Raw genomic sequence first — 13,834 nt, 5'->3', positions numbered from 1 at the left:
TCCATTTTTGGGTGTTTTGATTTTTCGATTTTTCCGACTATATACTTTAAAGAAGAATTGCTGGTTGCGTTTAAGGCAACAAATGGCGCTCAATTCAAACTTGTCTCTGGTCTAGCGTTCCTCCTTATGTTTGTGTTGGCAATGCTGAGCAGTTGTCAATAGATCGTTTATTTTCAGGAGTGAGGAGGAATGAAGGTGTTAAAATAAGCTTGTTTTTGATTTATTTATTTTATTTATAATAATGATTGGCACACATTCTTTTACAACAGAATAAGGATTATGGCGATGTTTGTACAATAACATGTTCGTAAATAAATATAAATCTCGAATGTACACAACTGTCGGTAGTATGTGGAGTAATCGTTTCGGCAAAAAGAACAAAACGAAAAAGAGTCGAGTTTTCGCTCAAGAATGTAATTTCGAAGCCAATTATACGAATGAATAAAATTCGAAAAAGAATACTGACGTGTGACAAAGACTATGTGCTTATTTGAAAAACTTTAGCTCAAATTTTAGTCTCAACTAGTTATTTTTCGTTTTCCTAAAGTACATTATTTCTGCAATTTCTTTCATTATGTACAACGGTGACATCATCTTTGGTAAAAAAAATATCGATAAAATAGGTACTGCGCTATATACGTAAATAATGAGCAATAAATAATTTACAAGTTACTTATCTAGTGAATATTGTTACAAATCAAGAAACAGCTAAACAATTCGTTGTTCAGCAGTATAATTAATAATAATTATACACTATTAAAAATTTGATGGTGTTTGATTAGCCTATCTTATCATAATATTTACTTTGTGCTAAGTACATGTTCTTCTTTAATATTTAATATTTGCTCAAAAGTGGACACTCCACGTTTTGTCGGAGTGCTACACAGCGCACATGTCGCAGGAACTAATTTACATTTAATGGAAAAGTTACATTAATTATTAGTCTCATTTAACAATATCACAATTTTAATATTGCAATAATTTTTAAGTAGCTAGATATGCTTCCATTACTTTATTTAGATGTTAATATGTAAAGCTTGCAAGTACACTCTAGCAAGCCCATCATTAATTTGACTAGAGTTTCCGTAATAATGCCCACGAACAGAAAGAGACATTACCGAACGGACTACTAAAATGTGTGTTTTAAAGAACGCACTTGAAAGCAAAGCCTCCTTCAAGAAATGGATGCTACAAGTTTGCGCTTAAAACGTGATTGTTCGTGCTATCACCTACATGATATATACTATATATACACATACATTTTCTTTTTGATATACGTTGATAGTTGGATAAAATCTTTTGATATACAGTACGCCGCCACCACATTCTAGTAGTCCCGCTCCGCGTCGAACATAGTGTGTAACATTTCAATAACAAATGTAAAGCTGGCGAAGCTCAGGCGAAGCCTGGCCACGGTACTAGGAAGACACTTGGGATGAGGCCTAGCAAGCAGCCGTACAGGCGAGGAGAACACTCAGAGTGGCCGTAGGCTATTGCACAATTGGCTCGCAAGTGTCCAGGAATGTTAGACCGGTCCTCGAGCGGGACATCTCAACCACCGGGAGGCGCTGGTTCAGTCTTGTTGCCCCCCATCGAGTCACTGACGTAGACGACCCCACCACTACTATTAGCCACTCGAAGAGCTGCACTATATTGTTTAGTAAAGTCACTGACGGGCGTTGCGGCGCCGCCGCCGCCGCCCCCGTCGCGTCCATGCGCACCGGCCGTGCTGGCCACCACTCCGTCAAAGCCCACTGCGTGCGCATCGTCACCGCAATGGTAATTATAACTGCAGCAAAGCACTCCGTCCTGCGAAAACACCACAAACGGTTAACATTTTACGGCTCCGGACTGAATCCGCCCACAACCTGCGAACGCAAATTGTGAAGGAATTCGCTGGGGCTCTGTGCTAGTCGGAAAATCGTGACTGTGCTCGTCTATGAGTCCCACAATAGACTTGGTGGGCGGGAGATCGCCGCCTGGGAACCGGTTTCGCCGTTTCCCAGACGAGGAGCTCGAAATCTATCGGCTCGCATCAACAAGACCATGCACATTCATCATTCACCAAACTCTAGGACCTACGTCTCGACAGTACACTATAGTAGTAGTAGTAGTAGTAGTAGTAGTAGAGAAGGGAGCATGCAGTATGTATAGGGCGATACACATCTATAGAGTGCTATATATATAGTAATTTGGACACTACTCGGAACGAAACAGGCACTACTAGAGGTGTGTATAGTTTGAGTGTAGTTAGAGTGACGTGATTACCGATGCACACAACACGCGACATTGCTCACCAGTTCGGCGCAGAACGGCACCTGGAAGGGAACGTAGTGTTAATTGTTAGTATAGCCTAGCTATCAGCAAGCCAGCCTTGGGCTCTATGCAGCGGCTAGCCATGCTCTCGAGGGCGCAGGAGGCGCGACAGCTGCGCCCCCTGCATCCCGAGGGCTCCACTATCTATTAGTTTCCGACTAAGCATTGATTAAATACATATAGATAGACCCATGCTATTGTTTGGAGCGAACAGGCCAACGGCTGGCGAACAAGAGATGGCGCACCAACAGTCGGCCGTCAAACGCCGGCGAAAAGCTTGGACACCAATCGCGCGCGTAGATAACCCAAATCGCAGCAACAATACATTTAATAAAGCTACCACTCGACAGAGGGCGACGAAAACAATGTGTAAAAATCTCATAGTAACCATTTATATAATTTGCAACGTTGCCAGATGAGCCTAGCACAACTTTGCCGTTATTTCTAGTCGATTAGATTTTATTTCGTTTAAAAGTTTCTGGTAAATAAATGGAATTATTATAATGAATAAACAATACAAACAAATTATTACTTGTTATTTTAAATACTTGTTAGTGTTGATGAAAACATAAATGGTAATTAAAGTTATTCTAAATACGGTCCGGTCCGGTAGCTCAAATTTTACAGTACGAGTGATATGTTTCAGGACGAGTAGGTAGCCGAGTCTTTAATTTCGAAACGAGTACTGCGAAAAGAGTTACCGGACGTATGTTGTTATGTATTTTATTTCATACTGTCAACATACTTTTTTATTCGATAATATTATTATTATTTTGAGAAAAAATCCAAATCGAGTCACTTTTTCTGACATCGTTAGCAACCGCTCTTTGGTAAATGTTTTAATTTGTTTATTCGTGCAAATCAGCATCATATGTTTAAACACATAGTACTTATAACACTTTACAGGACTTATTGTTTTGTATAATCCGACTCGATGGACGAATGTTTTGTGCAATCCGTCTCGAAGGACCAATGTTTGTGCAACTCGGCTCGTCCTACCAGTATTTTTTGTAATCTGGCTGATACGACAATGTGATACCGAATTGTACTTTGATATTGCTGTTACAGCTAATATCCGAAATACGTTATTATGCATAATAACTAGATATTTTAGGAATTATGCGTAATAACTAAACTTGTCGGTTATTATGCATAATAACCGGAAACATTAGGAATTATGCGTAATAACTGAATTTTTCAGTTATTATGCACAATAACGGAAACGTTTAGGTAATATTGATAACAACTAGCAGAGGAAAAGGAATTATGCATAATACCTGAAACATTAGTCATTAAGCATATTGTCTAATAGGCCAGGGCCGATAATTTTTGAGAACAAAAAAATTTAGAACAGGATGATACCCATTGGAAAAGAAAGAAAATATAACAAAAATAAAAGGAAAAATAATTTACGGGCGATCTGAGGTCGGGAAGTCGAAGAGGGTGAGCTTTTAAGGGTAGAAAACGGTTTATCACGATTTCCGGCAAAACTACAAGTTCTATCGAAAAAAGTTAATGGCGAAGTTCTAGGTAATAAAAGGATCTACAACTTTTGTATTTAAACTTTTTTTAAATAACCTCAAAATTTATGCGAAAAATGCAAATAACCGAGTTTTTGGTTTTTTATTTTTATCTCCCACAAAAGTTTTTTTTTCACGAAATTTGGTGAAAACTTCCCTATTTATGTCTCAAAATCACTGTAATTTTTTTTATTCAAAATATTTAATGTTTGTATTGATGAGGCTGATACGTGTTTAAACTCCATATTAATTTTAATAATAATGAAACAACTTTCAGAGTTTTCGGTACACTTTCGGTACACAGTACCGTCTTCAGGCAGAAGAGAAACTGCCTGAAGACGGTACTGTGTACCGAAAGTGTACCGAAACACGTGTAGCAGTGACAACAAATATATTATTTAAACTCTGAAAGTTGTTTCATTATTATTAAAATCAAAATATTTATTTTTCACCCTTATTTTGATTTAATATCGAAAAACCACCCTAATTTTCAATCGAAAATTCTCACGTCAAAATGTTTGTTTAAAAAAAAAAATCGGTGTGCCTTCTGTTCGTTGAAATCTCTACTTTCTGATGGTGTAAAAAAAAGTATGCATTACTATGGCAAATTTTCACAGGAAATCCAAAAAAACGAAAAACTCGAATTCGAATTTTTTTTTAATCATGTAAAATTTGGAGCTATTATTAAAATTTACACTTTAATTACTCGAAAAAAGTAAGATTCCATGTTACACTGATAAACTCAAAAATTTAAAATCCCTGTTGGTGGGAGATTTGTCAATATGAAAGATGATTTAATTCTTGCTAATTCATTTTCGAAATCTTAATTGATTCAGTGTTATATTATCATTTTTACATTTATAAATATATTTGATTAATTGTAATCCACTTTTTGCGATATCTTCTTTGTTTGCATGTTTTTATAAAAAATATTGTCCAAATTTGACAAATTTTTATCATCTGACTAGCAGACCCAGTGAATATTTTAGTAGTTAAATAAAAAATAAAATAAAAATAAATAAATTATAATTAAATTAAATTATAAATTATACATAAAAATTTATCGTACGACAATGATTATTATATTCAACAGCCATCTTGAAACCTGCCTTGTGTATCTGTGGATGAAAGTAAAGATACTAATATCATTACTACAAAATGGGGGTTGGTGGTAGAAGGGTGAAAATTTAGGGTTAATTGTATTTTTTGAAGCCAAATCTTAAAAAAATAAAAATAACAAATTTTGTCCGAAAAAAAAAATTTTTTTTGGATGGGCCACTCTTATCACCTAGGGGTATAAAAAATAGTTTACAACCCATTGTCAGACCTACCGAATATAGACAGAAAATTTCATAAAAATCAGTCAAACCGTTTCGGAAGAGTTTGGTTACACACACTGTAACACGAGAATTTTATATATTAGAAAACAATGAATTTACGATGTTTTGCTTTCCTTTTCCGGCAAACCCAGATGTTGTATCGCAACCAGAAAAACAATACAGAAATGCAGCGATATTTTTGAAAGATTCATATTTGAAAAATAAATCTTTTACATTTCTAGAACCTGGTTTGAGAAAATAAATGTCATAATTATTTGAATTCAATTGATTCAAAAGGACCAAAATATCTTAACCCACAACTATGACAGTTTTATTGGTATCTCTAGCAGTTTCTATCCAGATCTTAATTATGTTAGCATCAGAATCTTCTTCTGCTTGTTTACAGGAAAATCCTTGTGACTGTAGATTCCAAAAGTTTCTTTTAAATAAATCAATTCGTCACGGTTCTCTTCAAGTAACTCAGCCTGCACGTGTATTTTTATAGACGATGTTGTTCATTCTTCTGATGGGCTAAAATTTTCCGTAGGCCATTCAGGTATGTAAGTTATCTTAAAATAGCAATAAATAGGCACCTATGCATATAATTTAAAAATTATCCTACAACTTTAACAAAATATTGTAGATGTCTTATAAAGTATTAAGTGTATTAACTTATTTGGTTGTTAATTATAGTAGTATATTTCGATTTGCAATTTTTTAATTTATCAATGTAACATGAAATATTACGTTTTTCGAGTAATTAACGTGTACCCTTTTATAAATAGCTCCAAATTTTACATAATAATTAAAAAACAAATTTTTGAATTCGAGTTTTTCGTTTTTTTGCGTTTCCTGTGAAAATTTGCCATAGTAATGTATAATTTTTTTTACACCTTCAGAAAGTAGAGATTTCAGCGAACAAAAAGCACACCGACTTTTTTAAAAAAGCAAATATTTTGACGTGGGAATTTTCGATTGAAAATTAGGGTGGTTTTTCGATATTAAATCAAAATAAGGTAAAAAAATAAATATTTTGTATCAAAAAAATGACAGTGAGTTATACATAAATAGGTAAGTTTTCACCAAATTTTGTGAAAAAAAAAAAAATTGTGGGAGATAAAAATAAGAAACCAAAAACTCGGTTATTTGCATTTTTCGCATAGATTTTGAGGAAAGAAAATGTAAATACAAAAGTTGTAGATCTTTTTATTACCTACAACTTTGCCATTTAACTTTTTGCCGGAAATCGTGATAAACCGTTTTTTACCCTTAAAAGCTCACCCTCTTCCCCTTCCGGACCTCAGATCGCCCGTAAATTATTTTTCCCTTTATTTTTGTTACATTTTCTTCCTTTTCCAGTGGGTATCATCCTGTTCTATTTTTTTTTCACTTTTTACCATTTTCAAAGGCTTATAACATATCCAGCTGATTTCAAAAAAACGGGTGATGAGCAACTCAGGTTCTCATAGATCAATGAAAAGCAATGGGAATATGACGTTTATATAACTGTAATTTGTCCCTTTTTTTTAAATCAACTGTACATGTGGTATGTACGAGAAAGCGAGGCAGGGTGGGTAGCTTTTTGGAAAATATGCATAATTCCTGTTTCTGTGTTAGTTATTATCAATATTACCTAAACGTTTCCGTTATTATGCATAATAACTGAAAATTTCAGTTATTACGCATAATTCCTAATGTTTCTGGTTATTATGCATAATAACTGACAAGTTTAGTTATTACGCATAATTCCTAAAATGTCTAGTTATTATGCATAATAACGGATTTCGGATATTAGCTGTAACATTGCTCCAAGGACCTTTGTTTTCTTGCGTGCGAGATAATAGACAGCGTTCGGTTTCGATGTTTAATACAGGACGGTTACAGAAGTACTAAATTTACATTTGTATTTACAATAACAGGTAAAGCAAAAGAGACTCAAAAGGGTCAGTGGCCGCTTCCGGAAATGGAAGACTTGTCCTTTTTGGCCACGGAGGTAGAAGAGTGTCTCTTCTACCTCCGTGTTTTTGGCTCAATTTTATCGGACTTGTCCGTTTTTTTTTTTTTACCGGAATAGTTCGATCCAGTAAAACGTCAAACTTGACATAGTATGAAGTAAAATAAATAAATTTTATGATGTAAATACAATTAAGTGTATCGATAATAATTCGCTACTGAAAATTTATTGAAATATAATTTGTGTTAAAAAAAGATTTTTGTGGTTTTATGGTTTATTAAATGTAATTAAAATAAATAATATCAAGAACTTGTATTATATATTAAAAACATTCATTGTAAATAAGAAAATTATGTAAATAAACCATAAAACCATACAAAATTTTCCTGCGACCTCTATTGAAAATCCCAGTTTACCAATAGGAATTAAGGCACAAAGATGTTTCACTGAATTTATTACCGATTTTTCAAGAAAAGTATGCTTATAAGCCTATAAGCGTCTAATGGGTTAAAACAACAAATAATAATCACAATTTATTTGTTTTATGTGTTCATTACAATAATCCCATTTATTTACCAGAAACTTCTAAATGAAATAATATCTGGTTGACGAGAAATATCCGCAAATTTGTGTTAGGCTCATCTGGCAACGTTTTCGGTAGGTAGGTATCAATGGAATAATGCGATTAGGTATACTGACCGTTTTAAGGGTGCCGTCTGGAGGCAAAATATCTGCCTGGTCAAAGTGAGAATAAAACGACCCGGGAGATGCTGCCTCCTGTTAGTGAATTGCTAAAATGTGAATAAATGCAGCACCGATCCGTAGAATTCTACATTTTACTGTACGGAAATAAGTTTTAGTACACAAGCCGCAGTGCCTGTCTAGCCATAATAGTTGCAAACAAAACCCGGGTACCTGAATTTACCCTTGACCGTTCAAAACCGGAAAGATGTAAAACTCACTGATTCATTTTCCTATTTTGGCTACAGTTAATTCTTTCCAGTTATTTATTTTGTTTCCGTACTTAAATTGTTTTCGGTAAATATATTAAATATATGTAAATATTAAAGTACCTCCTACTGTCGGGGAATCATCTGTAGATATGTGATTTATTCCTATCAAGGATGTGTTGTTTGTCTGAATTACAGGAACATCATGTAAAGCAAAAATTGGTCGCGCCAAGGTACTATTTACGAACGGGAGGGATTTTCCACATTTGTAGGCTAAACTTGAAATAAGAGAATTAACAATATTTCCGGTATAAGTAAATATTTTTATTATTTTCCTACTATCTGCACTGTCGGACATGCCCATTCATTACAAATAGAATATTTTTGGCGGAAAATTTTTCTTAAACTTAATAATGTATAAGAGTTTGGTTTTGTTATTTACTTTATCGTTTGCAACAAAACAATAGTAATAAAAATAAAAATATATTTACCAAGTAAATAACAATAAATTGTTAAAATTATTAGCCGCAATCGTTTGAAAATGAATAATAACGTGTCCTTGAAGCTATTAGCCACATAGCAAAATTTTTTACTTTCTTCAACGCAAATCATTAGTACGTTGTATGCAAGTAATTATAAGCATTCAACGGTGGTTTTTTATGTAAGTACTAAAATATTCATGTTAATTATTTTGGCGGCTAACTGCATGGCAGAAGGCAGTTTATTTAAAAATTTGACTTTGCTTAAACTGTTTGTTAGTATATCGTTTTGTAAGGATTTAAATAGTTAATTTTAAATTTTTAATAGAAGCAGCTGCTATTTTTTATGCATATTAACTTTGACTTGCACTTTTAATTTTACATATATCATATGCTTGCGCATCGTAAACCTCATTTTTTTGTATAAGGTGTAAATATTTTTTGTTCACTACATATTTGTCACACTGTTTCGGAAAGATTTAATTTTAAATTTTAGGCTTGAACAACAGCTTGAACGTAATTTTAAATTCGGAAAAAAATTGTTACTCAAATGGAGTCGAAAGCGTGTACAAGGGATAATTTCAGTCCGCAATACCAGTCCCACTTCCGGTGACAAACAAAAGTTGTTAAATTTATTGTAGGTGGTTGTTTACATCTGGCTGGTAGAAATGGTAGAGTCCTATGAATGTAATTGTTTGAAATGCACGTAAAGTACCTTTTTTCGGCAAAACTCAGTTTTGGAACAGTTGCCAATGTTACTACCACTTTGTCAGTGTCTGCCTAAAACATAGTTTCGGTCGTCCACTTACAAATTATTTGCACTATATTTTTGTTGTTACACCTTATTTTATAATAATGGCTCGTGACAAATTTTATCTACGCAAAAAAAAAACAAAACGTGCAATTAGTACAAAAAATTGTACAAACAGTAAAAAAACACATAAGTTTATTGAATTGAAATAAAAACATCCAACTTAAACGAAATCATCAATACTTTTATCAAGTATGTTATAAGCTGTGAAACATTAATCCTTTTCCCGTCATAATTCAAACTACAACATTTTTAGATTCAAGGTCAACTGGAAATTTGTGAAAAGGAGATTTGCTACTTTGTGGTTTATAGTGGAGATCAGAATAACCTCCATATAGAAACAATATTTAGAGATCGAAAAATATGGACAGAAATTATGTTTCCAAAATTAGAAAAATTCTATCGCTGCTGTTTGGCTCCTGAAATAATACTGAACAGGAGGTCAAAAAATTTGAAATGTTTAAATTTTGTTGGTTGTCTGTATGCCCCATTTTTTTAAGGGATTAGTAATATATAATTAAAATAAGCAGCATTTACAAATATTAATATTGCATGGGTTCGGTTTGACAAGTGTGTGCTGTGAAATTATACTGAGTATTACAGTCTGGATAGAAAGTCGCTAACCCGATTTGTTCTGTTACTGTCCTACAGAAGATAATATGCTTTTCTACCTGCCATCAATTCATCTCTTTTTAATCATACCTATATCGGCGTAGGTTGATTATGATTACAAAACTTTGACATCGTTTTACTTCTTTCATCTTCACCAACAACTCAATGACGTTTCAGAGTATATATAATAAAACACGTTTCAATTTTATTTTTTCATAGAGGATAAAAAATAATTAATATAAAACAGATTTATATGTGCCTCAGCTGCGGAGGATTGTAAATACCTTTTGATCTCTTAAATAAAACATACTTAATAACTAACTTTTAACGTATCCATCTTTTTTACTGTTTTAGTAAAAAAGATGGATACGTTATTTTGTCACTTCTAAAAACCGAAATGGTATTGTAAAATCGGAAATGCGATATCAAAATTTTATTCCGATAAATCGCTGAGTAAAAACAGCTCCCCCTGGTGGACAAGGTCCACATTAAATTAAGTCTGCAACCAAACCAGAATCTAAGTAAACCTGTATTCTGCTACGGCATCATAGCTCGTTTAATGGCGATTTCTCGTTTCAACAGATTCTGTCTTTTCGAGAGTTATTTACCTCAGTCGTGAATTTTTTAGGATTATAAATGGTATCAAAAGAAAGCTGACACTTTTCCCCAGGGGACCTCCTATCTCAGAATGCAAATCACTTCAGCACTTCTTCAAAAAATGCATCAATGTACCGGTTAAGTCTGGTGTAAAAATTGGTCAACTTTATCATTTTTTTTTTGTAAAAACTGCGGACTAGATATGAATATAAATACGGAGGTCCCCTGGACTCAAGTTTGTTAATTCGAAATATAATTTTTTTAAAGCGATATATTCCGTATTTTTAAAATGCAACTCCGGAAACCACGACGATGTTTTCAATGTATTTAGTATAGGGCGAAACCGATCCAGACGCGAGCCTTAAGGAGTGCTCGTCCAATAGTGCGTAAACTAAAAGATTTGGTAATTTTCTTGGAAGAGTTTGTTTCTTCAATGAAAATTTATGGTTTTTAATTCTTCGGCCGCTTGAAAGTCTCGCCATGTGAAAATAGATTATTTGATAACCTGTTTCGTAATAATTGTAAATACGAACAAAAGCATATTTGCATATTCTAAACAACAGGCCATATCGATTCCAAACTTGTACAGATATGTTTTTTATTGTTTCTTTTTTCAATGAAATAAATTTTATTTGCAAAATACCTAATGTCTAACGACATATCACGCATACATACTACCCCATTTACTATATTTTCAATCTGTGCATTTTTCGCTTCATTCGTAGGAGCCAAGTAAGAAGTATCAGTGAGACCGGCGGACTTTCAATAGCTCGTAAATGAAAAGATTTAGTAAAGTTTCCTAGAACAGTCTGTCTCTTCATAAAAAAATTTAGACATTTTTACTATGAAATATAGGTACAATACGGTATATTCCACTGTTTGTTTTCTTTGAGATACGACTAGTTCTTGTGCCGAAGTGAAACACCAAAAAGTCTAAAGTCCGGAAATCAGAGTGAATTTTAAAACACATAAAACGACTTCTTTATTTATTTAAATATTGTCCTGTAACGTCCTGTGACGTGGAATGGAGTTTCTTAATGTACAAAAGTATGTTAGATAATAACCGAAAAATTTTCTTGATTAAAACTAAAGGAAACACAATTATTACTTGGAATAAAAATAAAGAATATCAAGAACTTGTGCTATGTATTAAAAATATGTAATTTCAAATAAGTAAATTATGTTAATAAACCATAAAACCACAAAAATCTTTTTTTAACACAAATTATATTTCAATAAATTTTCAGTAGCGAATTATCGATATACTTAATTGTATTTACATCATAATAGTTATTTATTATACAAGCGGTTAAAGTGAATGTTTAATGAGCGGCCAGTTTAAGGCGAGAGCGGCGTATGCCGCGAGCGCCTTAAGACCACGAGTTACACATTCATTTTAACCGCGAGTGTAATACAAACTTTTATTCAATTTTGACAACCCCAAGTCCCAAATTGTGAAAAAATTGGTGATTCAAAGTTCACATTCGAGAAACGTCAGAATTGACAGCGACCAAATAAAAGTTTTATATGCGTAGAATTTAGGTTACAATATCAGGTGTGTGTGTGTAGTATGTGACTCTGGCGACGGTGTTTGTTTATTTTAAGCAAACTAAAATTATCGAAAAATTGCAAAATCATGCAAGATTCCAACGGCAAAACTTGCTCCCAAAAAAGAGCAAATCAGAAAGTGTATCAAAAGTTCCTTAGATGGAAAGAGCAGCAAGGCATTGGAGAAATTACAGAAATGGTAACCATGGTTTTAAAACAGCAAAATAAAAATTTTATTTCGCTAGCGGTTTAAAAATTTTATGGTGCTACCGGATAAACCAAAGCTTTAGTGGCCTACTGACGGCAAAATTAACGTTCGTTTACATGTCAAAATTGAATAAAATTTATTTATTTTACTTTATACTATGTCAAGTTTGACGTTTTACTGGATCGAACGATTCCGGTAAAATCAAAAAAACGGACAAGTCCGATAAAATTGAGCCAAAAAGGACAAGTGTTCCATTTCCGGAAGCGGCCACTGACCCTTTTGGGTCTCTTTTGCTTTACCTGTTATTGTAAATACAAATGTAAATTTAGTACTTCTGTAACCGTCCTGTATTAAACATCGAAACCGAACGCTGTCTATTATCTCGCACGCAAGAAAACAAAGGTCCTTGGAGCAATATCAAAGTACAATTCGGTATCACATTGTCGTATCAACCAGATTACAAAAAATACTGGTAGGACGAGCCGAGTTGCACAAACACTGGTCCTTCGAGACGGATTACACAAAACATTCGTCCATCGAGTCGGATTATACAAAACAATAAGTCCTGTAAAGTGTTATAAGTACTATGTGTTTAAACATATGATGCTGATTTGCACGAATAAACAAATTAAAACATTTACCAAAGAGCGGTTGCTAACGATGTCAGAAAAAGTGACTCGATTTGGATTTTTTCTCAAAATAATAATAATATTATCGAATAAAAAAGTATGTTGACAGTATGAAATAAAATACATAACAACATACGTCCGGTAACTCTTTTCGCAGTACTCGTTTCGAAATTAAAGACTCGGCTACCTACTCGTCCTGAAACATATCACTCGTACTGTAAAATTTGAGCTACCGGACCGGACCGTATTTAGAATAACTTTAATTACCATTTATGTTTTCATCAACACTAACAAGTATTTAAAATAACAAGTAATAATTTGTTTGTATTGTTTATTCATTATAATAATTCCATTTATTCACCAGAAACTTTTAAACGAAATAAAATCTAATCGACTAGAAATAACGGCAAAGTTGTGCTAGGCTCATCTGGCAACGTTGCAAATTATATAAATGTTTACTATGAGATTTTTACACATTGTTTTCGTCGCCCTCTGTCGAGTGGTAGCTTTATTAAATGTATTGTTGCTGCGATTTGGGTTATCTACGCGCGCGATTGGTGTCCAAGCTTTTCGCCGGCGTTTGACGGCCGACTGTTGGTGCGCCATCTCTTGTTCGCCGGCCGTTGGCCTGTTCGCTCCAAACAATAGCATGGGTCTATCTATATGTATTTAATCAATGGACTAAGCAAGCCCTCGCATCGACACGCATTAATCCAAATGAGATGACAACGAATGATACAGTGTATGAAGGAGAGGGTTACACGAAAGGCACTATCTCTCAGCGCATCTCTAGTGCGCTCGGATGCTCCAAGCAATTATCGAAAGTCACAGTACCTGAAGTAGTAAGTACGAAACATTCAGACCACGACAATCATTAGTTTAGTACACGTC

General features: G+C 33.8%; 1 protein-coding gene across 4 annotated transcripts in view; it reads right to left on the bottom strand.

The window, feature by feature from the left end:
• Positions 1 to 248: 248 nt before the first annotated feature.
• Positions 249 to 13,834, bottom strand: part of LOC135140880 (protein kinase C-binding protein NELL2-like) — a 90,554-nt gene continuing 76,968 nt past the window's right edge. For 2 of the 4 annotated variants that reach the window (XM_064071610.1, XM_064071613.1), the window contains 2 exons: positions 2,269 to 2,318; positions 249 to 1,809 (listed from right to left, as the gene is read on the bottom strand). In XM_064071610.1, the coding sequence (XP_063927680.1) occupies positions 1,491 to 1,809; positions 2,269 to 2,318 (369 nt within the window). In that variant the 3' untranslated portion in view covers positions 249 to 1,490. The remainder of the gene's footprint in view (positions 1,810 to 2,268; positions 2,319 to 13,834) is intronic. The other 2 variants (XM_064071611.1, XM_064071612.1) reach the window with 2 other exon arrangements.

The sequence above is a fragment of the Zophobas morio genome, unplaced genomic scaffold (assembly GCF_036711695.1).
Source record: "Zophobas morio isolate AGI-343-1 ecotype UQ-CSIRO unplaced genomic scaffold, CSIRO_AGI_Zmor_V1 ptg000041l, whole genome shotgun sequence".
NCBI classification, from domain to species: Eukaryota; Metazoa; Arthropoda; class Insecta; order Coleoptera; family Tenebrionidae; genus Zophobas; species Zophobas morio.
Note: the sequence above shows the minus strand (reverse complement) of the source record. Positions and strands in the feature narration are given on the sequence as shown.